This window comes from Buceros rhinoceros, unplaced genomic scaffold, assembly GCF_000710305.1.
Source record: "Buceros rhinoceros silvestris isolate BGI_N320 unplaced genomic scaffold, ASM71030v1 scaffold9384, whole genome shotgun sequence".
Taxonomy (NCBI): Eukaryota; Metazoa; Chordata; class Aves; order Bucerotiformes; family Bucerotidae; genus Buceros; species Buceros rhinoceros.
Window position 1 is genome coordinate 200,770 of NW_010406539.1, and position 21,698 is coordinate 222,467.

At 44.1% G+C, this 21,698-nt stretch overlaps 1 protein-coding gene across 1 annotated transcript in view; it reads right to left on the bottom strand.

Moving 5' to 3' along the window:
* Nucleotides 1–20,524, bottom strand: part of PCCB (propionyl CoA carboxylase, beta polypeptide) — a 24,530-nt gene extending 4,006 nt beyond the window's left edge. Inside the window, exons 1-10 of the mRNA XM_010134147.1 lie at nt 20,408–20,524; nt 18,062–18,130; nt 16,607–16,663; nt 13,159–13,272; nt 11,455–11,565; nt 11,012–11,120; nt 9,969–10,089; nt 6,097–6,178; nt 3,922–4,045; nt 2,457–2,564 (exon numbers count right to left, since the gene is read on the bottom strand). Coding sequence (XP_010132449.1) covers nt 2,457–2,564; nt 3,922–4,045; nt 6,097–6,178; nt 9,969–10,089; nt 11,012–11,120; nt 11,455–11,565; nt 13,159–13,272; nt 16,607–16,663; nt 18,062–18,130; nt 20,408–20,461 — 949 coding nt within the window. The 5' untranslated portion in view covers nt 20,462–20,524. The remainder of the gene's footprint in view (nt 1–2,456; nt 2,565–3,921; nt 4,046–6,096; nt 6,179–9,968; nt 10,090–11,011; nt 11,121–11,454; nt 11,566–13,158; nt 13,273–16,606; nt 16,664–18,061; nt 18,131–20,407) is intronic.
* Nucleotides 20,525–21,698: the final 1,174 nt, after the last annotated feature.

The following is a 21,698-nucleotide window of genomic DNA, read 5'->3' on the forward strand; positions in this document are numbered from 1 at the left end:
TTTCTAGACCATACCGAAGGACAGCTTCGGTAGAGAACAGAGACTGGTCCGAGCCCTCCCTCAGGCAAAACCCAAGATGATGGACTTCAAAAGACAGAGCGTGAATCCTCTCTATGGGTTGTCACAGCAGGTCATTCCGGAGAACGGACACACGCAGCAGCTCTGGACACAAGTCATCCATGTTACAGTTACATCCAGCACAGTCTGTCCCAGACACAGGCTGAGCCGGCGTGACTGGGAAACAGCAATCTTTATTTCAAGGATTTCTGAATTTTAGACCCCTGGATATAACTCTGCAATTACTTTCTAGCATTTATCCACCTACTGACTTGTCCTTTCAGTACCTCAGTATTCTTAGAGTACTTTACTTTGAGGGTTTTCTAATGGATGTTTTTTTTTTTTTTTAGTGTAAGGTTTTTAAGTAGAAATTCTTCAGTGAGATTTTGTTTTAAATAACTTTAGTAGTCTGTTTGATGGCTTGACTTTAATGCTCCCCCTCAAGTGTAGTTTGAGTGTCCTACATTTACAAATGTCTGTTCTCAACGGCAATTTCACTCTTGGTTCCTCTCTTTCCCCCCTCCAGCAGTGGGACTTGTCAAGGCTGCAGAACCCCCCAGCAGCAGCACTCAGAGCAGCCAAGCAGCAGCCTGAACTCAGCTGGGATAGCTGACCCAGACCTGACGCCGGGAACCACGCACGGACCCTGTAATCCAGTCACAGCCTCAGCTTCTAGTTCACACAGTAACCAGTCACTTAAAATGCTCCAAGTGTAAGATCACTCAGTGGTTATCTGAGCTATTTACACTGTCATCCATGGCAAATGAACGTATATAAAGTCTCAAACTTGTTCTAAATACGTGCTTTAATCCAGCCCCAGGTTACGAATGCTGTAAATGCCATCTCTGTGCACACCCACCACATTGGGGGCTCTTACGGCGTTTGAGTCTCTGACACTGCGAGATGTTTGTAGAACTCTGTGAACCGGTGTCACAAATTCTTTCTTCTGTACTGAACAGGGAGATGAGGTGACCACCACCCTCAGAATTTGTGCCTTAATCTGAGATTTCTAATGCTCGTGTTCTAATCTTGCCAAACTCATTAAAACACAACAGCTGAGGGTCGCTGGCAAGCCTCAGATCTCTGCTCTTTAGCTTTTATTTTTCTTCCCATTCTCTACTTTCAAACCAACATTCTATTATGCTTTTAATTAGACCCATGAAATACCTTTAATCTTCGACTCTGAACACCTGTCCCACTCCTATCTAACTGGTGACATTTTGATGGTTTGAAAGCTGCAGAGGCCCTGAGGTAAACCTTGGTTTATACAGCCTTCTGTTCCACTGTATGAAGCCTTACCGCGTTCATCACCGTAACACTTATATTCCGTTCACAACCTGTTTTCTAACAGGTCATTTTAACATTAACTGTTCGTACAGCCTACGTGGGCTAATCTCAGACCTTTCCTTTCTGATCTACCAAAGCTTCTAAATCGTGGGTGGGTTTAGCTTTGGAGCATGAAAGAACCTTGGCCTTCAAAAATACAGGGAGGGGGTTGTGTCAATGGCAACCAAGGACATACTTTTTCCCCTGTAGCTTCATCCTTTTACACATTTGGGCCTTAAGCACTGCAGCTGAAGCTGGCAGATGAGGTCGTTCCTCTTGCTGCAGCAAAGCTCGGAGAGCAGCGTGGGTCTGTATTAGTTCCGTAACTCCAGTGCTGAGCAGGTGTGGCTGGAAAGCATCTTCACGGTGCCCTCCACTGCCACTCCTGGGGCTGCCTTGAGCAGTGGCCTCCCTGCCCACTGGACAATCAGCAGTGCTGCGCTCTCATGTAACCCTGCCCAGAGGGCTCAGAAACACGGTGTCCGAACGCTTTCCACTGCCTTCAGCTGGGCGTTTGAAGGGCCAGAGAGTCTCATAAAGAAAACTGAGTAAGGTCCTTCATACCATTTATGACAAGGGCAGCTTCTCCAGGAAATGACCACGTATTTTCTTTTGCACAGGCCCCAGTCACAGCTTTGTAGTTGTGCTGGGATTCCAGACAGTCAGGGGTGACTTTCCAGAGCTTGATCTACCCATGCTCAGCCCTGGCAAACCAGTCATCCCCGTGTCTCTGTCAGACTGCAGAACATTTCAGAATTAACTTACTGCATGAACTGGCCTTCTCCGCAGGAAGGCCAGCAAAGCTCTGTGAGCTCAGACTCACCAGCATCAGTATCAGTGACACAGTTGGGCACTTAAATTTAATTTTCCCAGCAATTTCTTGCATATTTCAATATCCTTTTACAGTGACTCCTGTATTTAGAATAGAGTTTCTGTCCCAAAAAGTGGGATTTTAAAACCTAGTTTATTTAATTCTACTACAGTAAAGGTCTTGTCGTGCTAATCTCACACTGAGTTTTTACAACGGGTTTTTAACACCCTGCAAGGAGCTGAAATGTAATGGCAAGGCATACCTGGCAAAAATCCAGGGACATCCACAAAAGTGATCAGTGGTATGTTGAAAGCATCACAGAAACGGACAAAGCGAGCTCCTTTCACAGAAGAATTTATGTCTAAGCACCCTAAAGTTCAGAACAGAGAGTAAAAGGCGTTAACAATTCCAGTGATCTGCTAATAGCAGTGTCAAAAATCACGCTCTGTTTTAGCTGTACGCTTCAAACACACCAAACCAAAAGCCCCTCTGTAGCTAATGTAGAGAGAATCTGCCATGAAGTTTGGCTGGTTTAGAACTAAGATTAGAGTACGAGCTACATTCAACAGGGACTCGTTTCATTTTTCTGACTGCTGTGTATAGACTTTCTATCCCCCCCAAAAAAAAAAAAATTAGCAGTTTAAATTAATTACATTTTTGTAATTTAAAATAATTTTCTGGAATTTTTTTCTTTACTTCTGTTTTCCAGCTCAGTCATATTGAAAGGCTACAGAGTTCACCATTAAAAAAAACCCCAAACCATTAGATGGTCCACCAATATTTTGAGAAAGATTAGCATTTCTGGTAAAAACACTGCAAATTATTTCTGTTCTGTTTCAGTGCCATTTAGAATTACATTATGTGCTTTATATTAAACCAAAACAACATTTTGTATAAAAGCATCTATGTGAAACATTAAAAATCTTTGAAAACACCACATGAAGACTGAAGTAGCATTAAAGCCTGCTGACGGTCTAGTATCTTGATAGTCATCTCTTGTAGGGATTACAGAAGACTAAAACAAACATCATACTCTGTCATCTGATTTTCCCAAACAAAAAGGCGTAAAAATTTTTTAAAAAGGCAAAACAGAAAGTTCTCTTTGGTTGAAGTTACTTCAGAAAGTACGGAGTTCAGGAGAGACAGCAAAGGCCTGGGGCAGTTAAAAGGGTGGTTGTAGCTCCAGCTGCATGTGCTACCCTCAAATCTCAGTTGAGGTCAAGAGCTCCACCCTTGTACGTCCGACCGCTTTGCACTGTTCTCTCTATGGCAAGGTGGCAAAAAAAAAAGGTTACCTCACCCTACTAAAGAGTTTCAAGTGTTTTAATGCTTGGAACTAAGAATGCAGTTTCCATGAGATACGTAATCCAGTTATGGCAGGCTGCTGCCGGGGAAGCGTTTCTGTGTTCCTGGCGCTCCTCTTGTGCTGGAAACAGCAGCCGTTTACCCCTGAGCGAGATCACCTTGCTGAGCCGGTGACGGAATGAACCGGTTCTCAGTTAGTTTTACAAGGTCACAGCTGCACTACCATGAGATTCAAGTCAAAGAAAGTGGTAGAAAAACATAGTGCGAACAAGTGGAAGACCACACAAAACACAACCAGTCAGTCTCAGAGCCAGGTGGCCTTACAAAGCATGCAAAAAAAAAAAAAACCCAAAAGGACAAAACAGAGAGGAGGCACAAATACTGTTAAAAAGTTTCACACTGGACACATCCAGCCAACTAACCTGACGCTACTTTGGGCTGGTTGCCCACTATCCCAACAGTTCGTCCGTTCATCCTGGCAAATCCAACAACGATGTTCCTGGCATAGGAAGGCATGATCTCGAAGAATTCCCTCTCATCAACAGTCTGCAAGGGTGACAGGCAGAGCCCTTATGAGGACAGACAGGTATACGTGCATTTGTAACTGATTTTCTGTCTGCCTGTGTAGCAGCAGAACTTCTACAACATTCTGGAATTTAAACCAAAGAAAAAGGGAAGAAAGAAACCTTGTGGTCATCTTTGCAGCCTTCATTCCAGGAGGTAACTAGTGCTGCACCTGTGGTCAAGCCTCGCCTTCAGCTTTCCATCAGAGAACGTCTGTATGACGGTTCCACTGCAGTGGGCCTTTTTTCCTAGCTTATACCCAATTGCAGCTGCAAATCAGGTGTTAAGAACTTCTTTCTTGCAACTTCGTTATTGGCAGGCTACACTTTTAAAGAACAATTTCCAGTGATAAAAAAGCAAATCATACTTCACGGAGCTCCGAAACTCTCCCTGACACGTTTAATATATATACTCCTCTAGTTCTCTGCGGGTTCAGAGCGCTTTCTTGTCAGAGGCCAACACAGCATCTCCCCAGAGTCACTGACGGGCTACAGGAGACGACGGAGGAACAGTTCTGTCTGCAGCGGAGGAGTACACGCACAAACACATCTCTCTGGCACCACGAGTCCGTGACGGGTGCACTTCTGTCTGGGGTTGAACTTCCAGTGTGTGCTCTGCAAAGTGACATCGGCTGGCGTGGAACGCAGTACCAAAACTCACGTGTTCCAAAGAGATCATAATTAGACATGGAGCAGTAGCGACACCTATACCTAGTGTTTCCTACTAGAATTCCTTGTTTCCAGCTGTTCACGACAACTTCGCCTGTTGCAGACGGCAGCTAGCCAGTCATTGCTGAGACTGAGGCAAATGAAATCTAAGTGCTATTAAAGTAGGTTCACTGCTTTCCGTAATATTTCTCAAAGCCTGGGGGAGGGTTTGGGGGTTTTTTCCCCCCTAAACCACTTAAGACCTTTTTTTAAAGGCTACCTTTTAACTTGCAACAGGTAGCGCTGAAATTCAGAATAGAAGAACCCAGAGACAAACTAGATCCCCCCAGGCTTGCTTTCTCCACTCAAATGAGTCTAAATGCAGCCAGCTCCAAGCTGCAACATATTGGCTGAATGAGCACATGGGGAGAGTCAAATAAAATGGCAAAAGGGAGAAATGTATAAAGGTCCTACAAACACAGCTGAACTCCACCCCCTCACCCCCCACTTGTAGGTGCTGCCAGTGAAACAGTTATTCCCAGCTTCACCAGCCGCCTCAGAACCCTCGGACATCTGCCAGTCAACATCTAGTGGTAGAAGCAGCAGCTGCAAAGTTTAATATTCACAGTTGGGACTCTCGAGGTGCTTTACAGGAGGCTGTAACAATTTTATGTGATAAAACTTCTTTGACCACCACGTCCTCTGCCCAAGCTGTAAAAACTGGAAAAGGGAAGTACTCAAAGTTAGGCAAGATCCTGTGCTGCTTTAATGAAACCTCCACTATTTATACATCGCAATAGTGGCTTGCAGGTTTCCTAAAAAACAGGAAGATGTGTCCTTCCCTGCCACCCTGCCAGGAGATCTGCCTCGCTCCATAAACCTTCACACTGGAGTTTCCAAGCTCCTCGGAGCTGGAGCTGTAATTTAACCTACCTGTGAACCGAACCGTCTCTTAGAGTAAATGGAGGAGGGTCGATCTTTGAATGCACCCTATGTAGCTTGTTACCTTCTATAAAACAGTGACAGAATTCCAGACAGAAAGAACAAGGCACAGCGAGGGGGGATGCAAGTGACAGAAGCCAAGACAAGGAGAGAGGGGATTTTGACCATAGAAAGAAAACTGAATTACAGCATCTTCTGTACAGTTACGTGTGCGGCATAAGGAGATGTATCCTGAAAACAAATCTCAGGAGTTTTTTCAGCTGCTAGCATCTTTTTTCCTGCAGTTTTTGTTGCTGCTACTATGCAAGTAAAAATAACAATTTCTGAACACTAAAAAAATTATATATATCCTCAGTGCCACTGTATTGGTTTCTCTCACTTATTTACACACAATATCGTATATCCATCCTGTCACCTCAACAGTGCTTACACCCGCAGACTTACGGAGTGTATGATATCCAGCATGTCGTAGGCTTTGGTAGACTCAGTTGGGACAATTGTGTCCAGCTCAGGAACCCAGCGGTCACTGCAGAAAACAAGTAAGAAAATAAGTGTGAACAACAGTATTTACAGATGAGATGAACGCCAAGACCCAGAACTCGGGTAGAGAATTCACCTCTCTGAGACTTCCTGGGAACTGCTGCTCAAATACAGGGAAGGGAACATGCCTCTCCATCCCAGCCAGCTGTGCCTCAGGCCCTGGAGCCCTCGGGCACCAGGACAGAGCCTGCCTAAGCCCCTCTTCTCCAGGCACCTCTGCTTAGGATCGCCTCTGGCAATCCTGTTTCTCCTCTCTGAGTACCTGGAGGAATGAGAGGCCAGCAAATGCTGCACACGGCAGTCTGCAGAGGGCACTGGCGGGGCGTGGGACAGCGCGCTGGGGCACGACGGGGCATGGGGATACGGCTGGGGCAGAACAAGTGTCAAGCTGCAGCAGCAAAGAGCCTGCTTAGCCAGCGGCAGAGCAAGGCCTCCTGTCAGACATCTGGGTCTACTGCTCGTTTACCAGTCCGGTCCTTCCCTCGCCCACCTTGTGCACCTGTGATTTGGAATGCACTTCACCACGGGAAACCTTTCCATACTTAGCCCTGTGTCACCAAACAAACAGAGATTCACGGGTGGGGAAAGCATACCTGCTCTTCAGTTTAACGGCTGTGTTTCCAGAGTCTTTACTGGTACTCTGCTTCGCTGCGCAGTGCTGCGCTGCCTGCGGAGCTTTACACTGAACAGAGCACGCTGCCTCCCTGCCAGCAGCTGACACTGCCCCTTACCTCCATCTTTGATCACATGAGCTTCATTAAGGACCGACCAGCGTTAGCAATCACTGGGTCTTTGGGTTCAGTCACTGGCCCAACGAGGGGTGTCAGGTTTTATGAGTCACCACTGAGAAGCCTGCAGGGAGTATTAGATTTGTGCTATTCCATAAAAATACCGAGCCGTGTTTGTTATAAATGGTGTTTCGGTGGAGTTCTTATTGAATTCCTGTTTTAACAATGCTGTGATTTAGTACATTTAAAATAAGACAACACAAGGCTCTAGACAGCCAATTTAAAACTGAAGGAAGTGATCTGCAGTTTGTCAAAATCAGACAAAAACTAATAACGCAAGCCCCAGGCTGTCTCTGTGCTCTCTCACATACACAGGACCAGAGAGGCACAACTCCTTGCCGAGAGGTTAAGAGATAGATATAACTATTAATAGAATAAAATAGAGAGCAACACAGTTCCAAGTGTTTTTTCCACATGATTAGGAGTATTGCATGCAAATATTTCCATAAAACGATATAAAGAAACCTTTATCTGATGAAAGCAGCCAGTTTTAACATGCTAAACCCCAAGCTACAGAAGATTCTAAAACTTTTTCTTGCCCATAAAGTAGGTGCTCTAAGTTCTGTCCATTACCCGTGGTACCCCACAGAACAAGGAAAGTGGAAAAAGGAACTTAATGCTCCCAGAAGTTCTGTAGAGTACTGAGGGAAATTACAATGGCATTAAAAGGAAGAAGCACCATCAAAATGAAGACATTACCCGGGATACCAGAAGTTTGAAGATCTTAAAATCACAAATAAATGACATCTGGACCTTGCCAGTAGAGTCACTGCACTTAAGAGGTTGAGAACTGCGTTTGTTAGAGATCCCACTTATCAGGAAGGAATTGCTCGTAATCTGAAGCCCGCAACAGCTTGAGGCGCTGTCACCCAGATCCATACTGGTTTTCCTTCCATACAGAAGGGAAACTGTACTCAGCAACCAAGAATCGGTACTAAGCTCCTCCAGAAATTTGTACGTGTACTTCGGGCTTTAGAGGAAGCTGTATTTGTTTGTAGTCAAAACACAGACAGGGAAAATCACACCATACGACCTACCACATGCAATGCACTAGACACCCGTCAAAGCTAAAGGGCATAGTCACCAGTAGTCAGCTCAGTACTAGAAGGCACCTTCTAACTCTTCAGAACCCAGGGCACTGATGTCAAAAACTAACCAACAGAAGTTTCAGCAACTAAGACTGACATTTTTCCACACCACAAAGAACCCACCTACCTAGAGAAAAAAAACCAAACAAAAAAACCCCACCAACTTCTGGCCTTAACAATAAAGACAAAAGTAGGTTACATTTAATTTGCGTTATTCGTGGCAATTTTTTGTAGTGTAAAAATGATGCAAAAAGAATGAAATTACTTCTAGAGGGATGGGCTGTGACTGGAGCAGCGGTTAAGGATCAAACACATCAATTCAAAGCAGAAAGAGTCCATTAAGATGTCAGTATGTCCAGATGAAATAATACCAATCTCAGCATTAAGACCACAAATGGGAGAAATATTAGAGATGCTGCTATAAAAAACAGGCAAATTTAACAAATAGGTCTGTCTTCACATGTATAAAGGCTACAAAATTGAAGTTCTTCGTGGAAATTGCCTTTATTATACTGTGATTCTCTAATAATGTATCTGGTGCCACGTAAAAGATTGTCTCCCTTAAGAAAATAAAGAACTAATCTCTTCCACATTAGTAGCTACAACATAACTGACAGCTTCTCTCAAGAAAATAAACTGCCTGTTATAAACGGATATATACGCTGATTAAACTGATATATACAGTGATTTAAAAAATGGACCGAAATTAAAACATCCCATTCAAGTCTATAGATGGTAATTATCCCAGTACAACTTGTGGAATGCTTAGGAAGAACGTGACAGCCTCAGAGATAATCCCCCAAATTTACCAAATAATAGGAGGGATTTGCTTTGGTTTGTCCTATCAAACCTGGACAGTCTTCCAGTAATAAGCTCCTACAGATCAACATCTCGGAAAAAATTAGGACCAGTAACTAATTGACCTGTCTGACCAGTCTCTAGAAGCAAAATTTATTTCTCTAATAGTGAACAAGGTATTTCAGGTACCAGAGCAGTGATCTGTAAAATCAACCAAAAAAACCCTCCCCAAACAAATTGTGTCAAAGAAATTACAAAGAACGGTGAAGCACAAAGAGAAGATAACCTTCCCAATTCACACGTTAAAATCTCTGTGGGTAAGAACCACGAGGTGCATCACACACGTCTGCAGGACTGAAAGGAACAAATTCCGGCGCAGCGCCCATACAGGAGGGTAAGAACAGGTTCTGTACAGAAAGGGCAGAACTGGGGGTGCAGCTGGATCCTGGGTCAAAGTTGACGCTCCGTTGACAAGCTCTGTCTGTAACACTCCTGGCAAGGCTGTCGACTCGAACAGTCCCGTGCCAGCTCTCTGGCTCTCCCTCTAGCTTGTCAAAAAGTTCTCTGATAAAAGTGCAGGTGGTCACTGTTTCTCCTCTCTTGAAATGACTCAAGTCATTCCTTTGCTGTGTTGCCAACTACACAATCAGCCTGACAGACAGGTACCTAATACAGACAACTTTCTGCCTCCTTGTTGTCTCCCCACCTCTAACCTTAACAGACAGAACTTACTCAAGAGACACATAACTGGCAATGCAGGGCAAGCTGTCCCCACTTTTGTCCAACTGTGCTATCTTCTGCCTCGCTTGCTTCTTTCACAGGACTGTGACAGCCACTCTGCACAGAGATTACTTTTCCCCACATTCTGTACGCAGCCTGCATAACACTGCTTTCAGAAAACAATAATAATTAAAAAAAAATCAATTAGGGAGCACGTACGTACGTACACGTGCACGGTGAAACACCTTCCATATTCACACGCCACAATGCAGAAGCATCAGCCAAGATCCCACGCACAAAACACTTCTTTGCACGCCTAGTGCCAGAGAAGCCATGGAATTTGGTGGCCAGAGACCGCCAATCTCAGCCAGTCTCATCTTACCTGGGATCGTGGCATTCGCAGACTGGAGCTGGATCGCGGTTGCTAAGAGGTAAATAATTAAAGAACTCTCGGAGATTAAGTAAAGCATCTATGTCGTTCTCAAAGGCTCTGTGTGCAACTCCTGGAAAGAAACAGTTAAACAGTCACTGAAATAATTTTGCAAGGTTTAATTTTCAAGTATGTACCAATAAAGACACAAAAAAGTAACAGCAAGAGTTTTTAAACCTAGGCTATTAACAATCATGAGTTTTAAGCCTCCAAATTTGACCAGCTAAAAATATCTAATGAAAATGCGTGGCTGTGTCAGACTCTCCCCTTCACAGGACTGGCCCGTTGATCTCGGAGCTGCAGTGATGTAAACTGATTTATCAGCTGTCGCAGACCTAGCTGGATCCCAGCCTTCTGGAATTCAACCCAGCTTACTGGCCTGCACTCAAGCTTTGCACTACAAGTTCTTTTATAAAGGCTGGATCTGAGCAGTGTCTCTGTGTGTGGTTTTGGTTCATCATCAGTTCAGGTCACAGAGAATTTGAGATCCCGCAGTCATTTTGAGCCTCAAGAAGATTCATGAGTAACGAGGTTTTCCCAGAGGGGGAAAAAAAAAACCCAAAACATTTTTCATCTCACACTGCCACTCGGTTTATAGTTAAGAAGTTCAATCAGTCATGTTAGTAAGCAAACAAGGGATTGTTAAGAATCTTTCAACCCATGCAAATTCCTGGACAACGAACAAAAAGCCCACACCACCCCACGCCTGCTTGGCTAAGCCCTGCCCTCCAACAATCTTCCCCCATCTTTTCTGGATTTGCTGCTTTCTCTTCCAAATCCCAGAATTCTTCCACACTCCCACTTTTCCTATTTCGTTTTCCATTACTAAAAAGGACCGAGAGCCCTACAGAGAGTCAGATCCTGTGCTTCAGCAGAGCTTTGTCACCTAGACTCAAGCACACGAGTACCTGAATCTGCTAGCTGTTTAGCGAGAACAAGTACATCATTTACTTCGAAGAACAATTACCATGTTCAGTAAACCACCCAGCTCTCACCGGATACAGAAGTGTGCGTCTTAGCACCCCCAAGCTGCTCTTGGGTGACATCTTCATTGGTAACAGACTTAACTACCTCTGGGCCAGTGATGAATAGATAGGATGTATCCTGGAGGAAGGAAAAAGCCAAAGAACACACAGTAAATGCTAGACCCAAGCTGCAAAAGCACCTCAGGAAATGCCACAGTCTCTAGAGACTTTCTCCAAAATAAGAAAACAATAGAACCTAGGGACAGATTTCTTAAAAATCCTTAATCCGTTATATTAAAAATCCACCCAAAATACAAATATTCACAAGTTACCTGGGTGAGTTTTTCTTGACTTCATGAAAAATAAGCTTAATCCAAAGCAGGAGACTATCTCAAAAAAAACCCCTTCATCTGGGGTCAGTTTGTGTCTGATCAATGTTACCAGCAGCAGGTCAGAGCATACTCCACCCTTACCTTCACCATGAACGTGAAATCAGTTAAAGCAGGCGAATACACTGCTCCACCAGCACAGGGACCCATAATGAGGGAGATCTGTGGAACTACCCCAGAACACAGAACATTTCTCTGCAATAGAAAAAATACAAAAAAAAAAGACATCTAGTTTGACGAGAAAAGTCCATCTTCAAGTCTGCACCCAGATTCTGCAAGAACTCACACTCACGAGCAGGAGAGGGCAGCTGGTGGTATTTACTGGGAGACAAACGTCTGGATAGAATGTCTTGATGCAAATACAACCAAAATAATTCTTGTTTCTGTTTTCCTTCTTTCTGTTCCCGTGCATTTGGTTTCATATACCACGTAACGACTGCCGAGGAAGCTGGAACGTGCGACCCCCCACAGATGCTGCAGGGGTAGAAACTCCAGTGAGCGCAGAGTGGTGAGAAGCGTATGGCCCTGAAGTGTGAACACAGAGGTACGCTACCACTCAGAGGTCGCAGTCAGCAATACTAATCAGATTCCAGCACCGTCTTAAGTTTTACACCATGGTGAATTGTTGCTGTCCACCAACACAGACGGCATGTTGTCCAAAAAAAACTGTTTACATTGCTCACTGCTCAACTGGATTACAACAGTGTTCTGTAACCGCTCAACTGCGTCAGCCCACAGTGCACTAATCCACAAGACTGTTAGCATCTGACGAACCTGTCATCCCACCTGCTCGCACTCCTCCTGAAAGCACCGCCAGGTTTACGGTCTGTGCGCTTACTTTAAAGCAGTGTGTTTTGGTAGGCGTATAAAGTAATGTCATCTCCGTGAAAAAACAATCAGTAGTGTGTCCAGAGGGAAAATTCTTGCCTTAGCCACAGAAATACTGTACAAACATGAACCTTTAGCCCGTCCCCAAACGGTAAGGTTAACATTGTACTGCTCACTGTTCCTTGAACTGAAACGTCTGACTTGCATTTTTTTTTCCCCAAAACCATTTTTCTTCCCCATTGACCTACCATCTTGACAGAACAGCATTTGGTGCTTCTGATCTGAGTTTCTCAAGTTTTCTTCCAGTGCATAGTGTTTGTTTTACTTTAAGTTCCTCTTTCTGCAGTGGAAATCTTTTGCCTTTTATCAGCTCTATTGAAAACAACTCTGCTGTGTGAGATTCTTAACGTGTCTGTATTTTGGAGGAGACACAGGGACAGCTGGTGCTGGATCGCAGCCACAGTCACCTAACAGGACACTGAAGTACAGCATGCCCACCTGCCTTAAACGGATAAACACTTAAAAGTGTTTATGAGAGAAATGACATCCCAGCACAGGCAGTCTACACCTTAGTGTAAAGCAGAAAGTTAAGTAGTTGTTTGGGGGGTTCTTCCAACTAAGTAAATTGCCTCTTTTTTCATTCAGATGACAAAGCTCACTACACAGTGCAGCTCCTACAAAGCTTTTCACTGGATCCCAGTGTTTCGCAAGGCTCAGATTACCCATGTTTCACACAGGGATAAACTGAACTAAGCAGTTTGGTAATTCACCCAAAGCCAAGAAGAGAACCAAGAGGACAGTCCAGGTCTCACCAGCCTTCATACATGCTGCTTTATCCAGCAGGTAACACTACCTGGGATAGGATGATGGTAACCTAAAAGTTTACTTAAAAACACTGACTTAAGTAAAGAAAGACTTTGTCCATCTTTGTGGAGGCCAAGCTTCCAGCAGTCTACTTACCAAAAATATATCTGCATAGCCTGCCAGGGACTCCACTCCCTCCTGGATACGGGCTCCTCCAGAGTCATTCAGCCCAATCACGGGTGCTCCAACCATGGCAGCTTGGTCCATGACCTGGTGAGGAATACGAACTCCTCATTACTGACCTAGCTAAGCTAAAACCCAAAGCAACTAACCCCAGAATGGGCATCCCCTAGAAAAAAAGTCTGTACATGCCAGAATTTTAACTGCCTACAGAGCACTCAGCTTCTCTTTTTCTATAAACTATCACAGTCACTAACTGCTTACTGGGTATCATGTTTTGACTCATTCAGACTGGAGACTAAACGATGTGCATTTAACCCCTCTCCTGACCTTCAGTATTTGTCCACCTTACCTTACGGAGCCGTCCATCTCCATATCACACACATCATCCCAACCCTGTGCTAGGTGACACAATCAAGGAGTTTGGACCGAGAGGACAATCTATCTCTGTTCATAAGAGGTCTCAGCTGCACCTTAAACACTCCCTCCCTCACGTATGTCTAATCTCATCTTAAAAGTTTATTGCAGTGGTGATTGTGTAAGCTCCCTAAGCAGCATATTCAAATGCTTGATTATCCTCTTAGGAGTTCTTTGGGAAGACTAAACTAAATCTTTCCTCAGGAGATTTGCAAACGTTACTTCTTTCTTGATACATAGTAGGCAGGGAGGGCAATTAACTACTTCCTTGCGTCTGCCTCTATAAAACATTCAACTGCCTCGAATCTTCCTTCAGTCTTCACATTTCCATTCCTGTTTCTAGACCAAGCACCAGCAACGCAGTCACACTGCTCTTTCTACATCCTGTTTTCTAGCCCTCTGATCATTTTGCTTACTTGCCTCAAGACCAAATGCAATACTCCAGCAGAGGCTGAAGTGGGAGGATCGAATTCCTTACATTCCTCACATAAAATATTGCTGCTCATCATATCCCAGTAAAACATTTGCCATTTTCATAACATACAGCACGGGCATACTACGTTAGGATCTGCTTTAAGATAGATCTGCTTTAGCTGCTAAATAATTTTCTGTGAAACCTCACATTGACAATCAATCCCCGTTTGGAACCTCAACTTTACTTTTCCCGGCCTGGTATTAGCCCTTTCAACCATTGTTACAGAATTAGATCTTATTTCAGAAAATCTTGAACTTATTAAGATTTCTAAAGCTTCAGCCCTGTCTTTCAGAGAGTTTGCAGCCTTGAATTTTATACTGCCTAGGCACGCAGTGAGCATACCCAGTTCCACTCAAATCTACAGTATGGCAGCAGTACCAAAACTCCAGCCTGAACGTGAACTGGCGAGAACCTTGCAGAGCTCTGAAGTGGCTTTGTGTCTACTCGCAGTCATTCAGTGCAGAACAGGGGTTCCTCATGCTTTGTGCCTGGGTGCCCGTTTCAAAGCTGAAATACCGCTGTGGCAGACACACAGAATGACTTTACAATTCAAGTACAATCCCACGTTTCAAAAGCATCTGTGCGGATTGCAAACAGGCTCTGGGAGCCACGAGTGGTCCCGTTTGCTTATGTGAATGCTACACAAGGCGTTCTTAAATGCCTTATTAAAAATGAGTTGAGTTGACATTTATTGCTTCTTCCCAGAAGGCCTGTGTCATCCTATTAGGACAGGTCAGTGAAACAATCTCACTGACACATTTTGCTATTTTCCAAGGCCTTATATATGGAATAAATATTTATTTCAAAGCTCTTCCAGACACTGAAGTTCTTCCTAAAACACACATCAATATGAACAGACTACTGAAAATGTGTTCATATATATGAGCCCAGACTTTTTTTTGCCATCGCGGTATCTGCAGGGAATGCTTCAGGTTTCGTCCTTGAAAAGAATTTTCTTCACCTCATGGACTCAACAGCTGTCTTGAAACATGACATCACAGATGCACACATAAGCTTTAAATTGTTCCCTGCCAACAAGGAGGCACATATTGCTCCCAAAGAGCCACACTGAATCTCTGCTGCTTCAGGGAAACCATTAAAGGCATTTAATGTGGTCTGAGAGACCACAAGGCTCTTCTGCAAAAGTTACAGGCAAGCTGTAGCCCAGACCTACCTAGCTGGGAGCTTTGCTGCAAGATGCCAAATATTGCTACCTCTCTGCAGCTCCAGGAAAGAATCCCAAATGGGAAACAACTACCACCAAAGGGGCAGATCTCTGGGGAAGTCCAGCTAAGGAAGAGCAACTTCACTTCCATGTTCCACGACACCTTAAGGCACCAATAAAGTATGCAAGAGTCAAGATCGTTTCTCTCAGAATAGATTTCTGCCCCCCAAAATTCAGCCCAGTAAGATCTAAGAGAAGTGAGACAGATACCACAGTACCCAGCCACTGAGCTCTCCACTGCTCAGGCTGCAGCCTCAAAGACTGAGCCCCAAAGCAGTTGATGCATCCAGAGCCTTCAAATTTTGCAGCCTACCACTGACACTGATGCCAACCAAGAACAATACCAACTAGGAAGGACTCACATTTTTCTTCTAGTTCTGCTACCAGCACTCTCCCTGCTTCTCTAGAAGTGAGAGATGGAAAAACCAGTAGAAAGCATCCCAGTATTCCAGTACTGTTACATCCCCCGCAGCACACAGAGACACTGTGTGAAAGGGTAATACCAAGTCTTTCCCAATATCAAGACTTGGTAAAGCCAAGTAGTAAATCCAGCCCAAAGTCTTTGTGTTTTCTACTTTTATAGCTCCTCACTACTGAGGAGCCTATGCCAAAAAGTAATTATTTCCATCGGGAGAAAAGGCCTTGTGCACTAAAAGCACTTGTTTCTGATCCCATAGCAAGAAAATCCAGGCAAATTTCACCAGCCCACACCACTGAACATTCACGCATGAAAACATCCTTGTCATCCCCAGCCCTGGGATCCAAACACCAGTTTTTCCAGTGAGACAAGCGGATGAATGAGAATAAATAGCCACAAGTGCCTGATAATGAAAGTTCTGAGTATCAAGGTGACCTCTAAGTTGTACAACTGTTTATCTTCAGATTGTTTACTTGTTACATTTGCTTTTTTAAAATATTCCACGCTTTCCTAGAACTGTTTATAGGAAAAAGTTTCTCCCAGGACATTTCACATTTCTCCAGCAGGCAGTGGCTAGCTCACTTACATTTGTACTTTGCCAGTCTCTTGTCTTCTGTAGCACAGAAGAAAAGGCAACTTTAATTTAAACACAGTGTGTGTTACTTGGAAAAGCTCTCTTATACTTGGAAAGCTCCCGAAGGGTACCCCTCTGCTCACCTCTGCTTTCACGTCTTAGCTGACAGGAGGAGGCAGGCATTTTCTGGTTACCATGACATACTCCAGAGTCTACTGAAGTCAGTCACATCATTTTCTCCAAAGTTATTAACACAACATATGGAAAAAAGGACACTGACAAGTTTTTGGTTTATTTTCTCCTGTGAGGTATTACCTTGCAGATCTTCTGGGCATGAGCTCCAGATAAACTGCCTCCAAATACAGTAAAATCCTGGAAGGAAAACAAACTTTCAGATTAGGCCAAGAATAATTTCAGTGAAATGTTGCAAAACGTTGCAAGCAGATAGTAGAATTCTACTAATTCTACTAATTTCTATTCTGTATCTGGTATGCACCTCCAAAACAATCTGACTCCCTTGTGCAGCCTGTTCATCCAAGTCTCCTTTACAAGGAAAAAGATCTTTTATATGCGTTTGCCAGTGGATTCCGTGTTAAAATCACAAAAGCTTACTTGCTTTTTCCTTCACAGAAACACTCTCTCTTTCTACAAACATACGTTCCTCTTTCACCGACACTGTCCATACTGGCATTGATTATTCTTTTATGGGTGCTGCAGGGACTGTGTCAGCCAAAACTGACAGCTACCCTTGGGCTGAGCAGGAAAATCTTTAACGAGCAACCTGAGGCCCTGGGACTGATCCAGAAGAAAAAGGGGATATTGACCCCTACTGGCACCAATAGAGCCCAAAGCCAACATCTGATGAGTTCTTCTACTGCATTCCCACCAAGTCTCACTCTCAAAAAAGGCCTAAAAATTGTCTAGACAGAGAACAGCATGACTATAACAAGCAGTTGAACCAAAAAGGAAGAAACATCTCAGGTGGCAGCTCAATTTGGAGGAGAAAAAGGTTTTTAAATATAAATATAAAAAAGAGAGGTGTATCACAAAGGGACACATTCAAATTCTTTTAATATAAAAACCGCCCTCTACTTGTGTTCTTCTAAAATTAAGGTCTGTCTTATGTTCAGGCCCACATAACAGCGTCCTTCCTTGTAAGAACTACATACCCAAGACAAAAAGGCAGGGTGTACAATAGCAAATGGAACAAAGGCTACTTTGTGGCCCAGAACAGAGCAGCAGTTACCAGAGATCTGAATGAAAGCCTTTCTTTCAGTGTTGAGACTAACCAAAATAAATCTCTACCTATGGCATTTCCTTTAAAATTCTTTTTATATTAAAAACATATTTTAACATTAAAAGTATATTTTATCTATTTAGATTATATCTATCACAATCCCTTCAACTTATCAGAGAGTTCCAACCTAAGAAACAATTCAAGGCTGCTCAAGTGCCCCCTGTCACGAATTCTACTCATTACAGCTCCAGCTGACATCTCCAGCAAACAGCCCCCCTCCGCAGCCTGAATCCCTGAAGATGGTACTCGGGACTTGCAAAGCCCTCCACTGACACTCGCAGGTCTTCACAAGCCTGTGGGAGCTCATCCACACACATTCAGCTGCAGGTCAGAGCCAACTGCTTTAATCGCACAGTGCTTAATTCCGTTAATTCTGTTAATTCACTTCTTGCTTATCAAAAATCACTCTGAACTACTGTAAATTTATTTCAGAGGTTACGTTCAGGGTATTTAAAACACAAGCAAAGCCATACCTGACTGAAAACATAAGCCAGTCTCCCGTTAATCCGTCCGCGGCCAGTCACCACACTGTCGCCAGGATACTGTATTAAAAAAAAATGTCATTAAAAATAACAATTAAAGAATCGAAGCAGCAAGCTTGTCCACTAAAAAAACCCACAAACTTATAAAGAGTACTAAGTCAAAGCACAGGTTGATCCGCTGAGAGGTCTGGTCTTTCATGTTTGCAGCAGGGGCTCCACCAAGGTTTCCCCCAGCCCTGGAAAGGCAAATTAGAGGTACTATCACATATGAGCTGTGTATTAGTGTAAAAATCAGTGAATTTTGCAGTCTCTCCTCAAATTTCAGCATATCTGGAGTTAAGGCAAATCACGTCCTTAGAGACAGGATGTACCTTTTATTAGGACCACCTGATGTTTTTGAAAGCACAGACACAGCACACAAATCTTTCTTGAGGTGTTGATACAAGGGGAAGAAACAACAACCCCGGGAAGGTCAAAAAATATAATTACAGTCACCTCAAATACTTCAACTTGACCTGTCTGATTTTTCACTCTGTAAATAAGGAAAGAAGAAAGAGCTGGAAGAGGAAATGGAGTTCTGTGAATCTTAAAGTCTGCTTGTCTGTGTTGTCTCACTTTTTAGTAAAGAAAATACATAAAAGTCTTTCAAGACAACAATAGAAAATGGACTTTACTGGGCTGTCACAAAGAAATTCCAGGCATTTTAATGCTTTTTGCTGTTTGGTTAAAAAAAAAAAAGAGTATATCGTGCAAGGTCCACTCAAAGGGCCATTTAAGACCAAGGTGAGCTGAAGGTCATACTGGTCTGGGGACTCTTCTCAAGCTGCACAGACAGCACTGCTACCAACTCATGGTTCCTGGCACACAGAACAGCGGGAAACACACCTGTAGTTCCATGCACTGTCTCAGGCAGATGACTCCTAAAAGCCCAAGCAGCTCACAGAGTAGCCTGGATGTGAGTGCCAGTCCTACCATCCCTTCAGAAAGTTCCAGGAACTTAATTCTAAACATATTCCGGCTCACTGGACATAGTTAGCTCATCTGTTGCGAAACTGTGCTCTGTAAACACAATCTGCAGCTCTCGGAAAGGTGAATTCTGAAGGACAAGGAAAAAATTAACCCTCTTGTCACTCTCAGGACTTTGCTGCTCCTCCTATCTTCAGAAACAGCAATTTGCTATCACCACTGGGGAATGCAGCATCAAGGAGCACGCTGAGAAGGAACGCAGCAGTTATTTTAGTTTGCTAGGGAACAGAGTAAAAAATTACTTAGAGAAGATGTTTGCCTGTACACTTATTGAGAGGGGAGAAGATCTAGCATGACATCCTTCCTAGCACCAACTCCCATCCACCTCCTGGCTACTAAACCAAAAAGAAATCCTTCACCTTTGCCGCTTCCCAATGCCCCAGCTGCTCATGGTGGAAGCCTGCTGACCTCCCTCATCCATAGGATGCAGCCCTGCAACTTGAAGGACTGAAAAACTGATGAACTGGTTTAACAACCGCATAAACAGAAGCTGTAGTCATTGTATGCAGCATGGAGCAGTGGCAGACAGAGCACAGCTTCTCGCCACACCCCAAACCAGAACACCCCAGGGAAACAGGGCCTTTTGCTACAGAAGATTCACCCTGAACAGCCACATCTGCACTGGCCACCTACACACCCCAGCATGTTTTGTTGGTCCTTTCTGTACTAAACCAAAACGAAACACTTCTCCCATGTCATTTATCAGGCATCAATGTTACGGTGAGAGACTGCGGGGAGCCACAGATTTTCCCTCTACGTGATGAACCTCACGTACCAGGCTGGTTGAGGAGACACGGCCATATATCTGAAAGCTGCACAAGCAAGCAGATTGTGACTTGCTAACAGACAGCATGAATGCTTGAATTTCCAAACGTATCAGATTTTAAGGCCCTAAAGGATTTTAAAGTTTGACAGGCATAAATATGGATCTGAGTTACTTCATCCTACAGTTACCTTAGGGAGGCAGAAGTATCTACCCGTATTTGTTCTTCATAACTGACTTTATTGACAAAGTTGTAACTGCAAGGTTCTGCAGCCTCCTCTGTTATTTAAAATACAAACCTAAGCCAGTGTCCAAGGAGGGTATTTGAACCAAACAGGTGACCTTACAAAAAAGGTATCAAGTTCAGACAATGGAAAAGTAAACCACGTAAGCTGTTAAATGGAAACTGAGAGTAATAAAAGGAAATTTGAAAAAAAAAAGCAAACAAATACAAGACACTGCATGTGAACGGAAGAGCCTATTTTCAACCAGCTGGCTGGCTGAACAGCAGAGGACAAAGACACAAGAGTTACGTGAAATAAAACTACCTTATTCTTACTGGAGTCCATCCCAAAGTCAGAACATCTGTGTTCCACAAACATGTCATATTCATCAAAACTGTCAGGGTCCAACAGCAGAAGAATCCGTTCCCTCGCTGTCAGCTTTCCCTGAAACGGAGCAACAATTAATACAGCCAGCAGGTGCTTCTGGCTCCGTTTACCAACCACCAGCGGGTGCAGTGCAATCACGCACGGCCTCACCCGCTCTGCTACGTTTGGCCCGTGAAGCAACTGCATGCCCCCAGAGCTGGGAATAGCCCATCCAGCGATTGTCCTCCTTGAAAACAAACATCATGCAAGGCAGACCTTGAAAGGGCGGCCGACTGTTGGAGAGGCACTACCACAAGATAAAGGCAACATTCGGAGAGCCTTCGCTACACGATGCAATAGCACCACAGCTACTTCTGCCTGCACATTTAAATGCTGCCATCAAGGCCTTTGTTCTACTCTCAAACACGAACCGCTTCCACAGCTACACCAGTCCCTCCCAACCCGTCAAGGCTCAATTCACCACCCTCCGTATTCCATATCTGACTGCAGCAAATGAGAGGAAAAAGGAAATACGACAGCCTGTAGGGATTTTCTGACAAAACCTTCTTGTTCTTTTTTCTGTTGGACATGGGTATAGGCAGAAGTGGAGTAAGGACCATGAACTTAATCAACCGACCAGCTATGCACGTCCCTTGCTCAGCACTAATGATGCCATGCAGTAATAAATGCTTGCAAAGTTCCTTTTATCTTAACTTTCCAAACAGACGTGTTATTTCCAACCCGCAGCACGGCATCTGTCTACAAAGGTCAGGGCACCTGCACTGTCTTCTTTAGGGATGACGTGACCCTACCTCAGCATGACTTGAAGACACAGCTTGGCTTCTCTGTGAGACTTCTGACCAGTAGGTCAAAACGTTCACAAAAATCAAGACATGCAGGAAAGACTAATGCAAGCATGGATTTAATTTATATAAAACATGACGTCAGATGCTCGAGGCCCCCAGACACGCAGGAACACTTCGACATGGTATGTCAGTGTCCTACAGGTGACTTCGTGAGTCTGAAACTCTTTTCAGATGTTGTGTACCCGCGGGGGGAAACCGCTGATGGACAAACTGACCATCCACATCGTCTCCACGTGAATGGCTATTACCACCTCCTCGATGCCCACAAGCCATCCCGGTTCCTTCTCGAAACAGAGAGGACATCCCACCAGGAAACAATACCCAGAAACAGGAGAACCGCGTTGCCACGCCCGCAGCACTGCCTCAGTTCGGAACAAGAGACA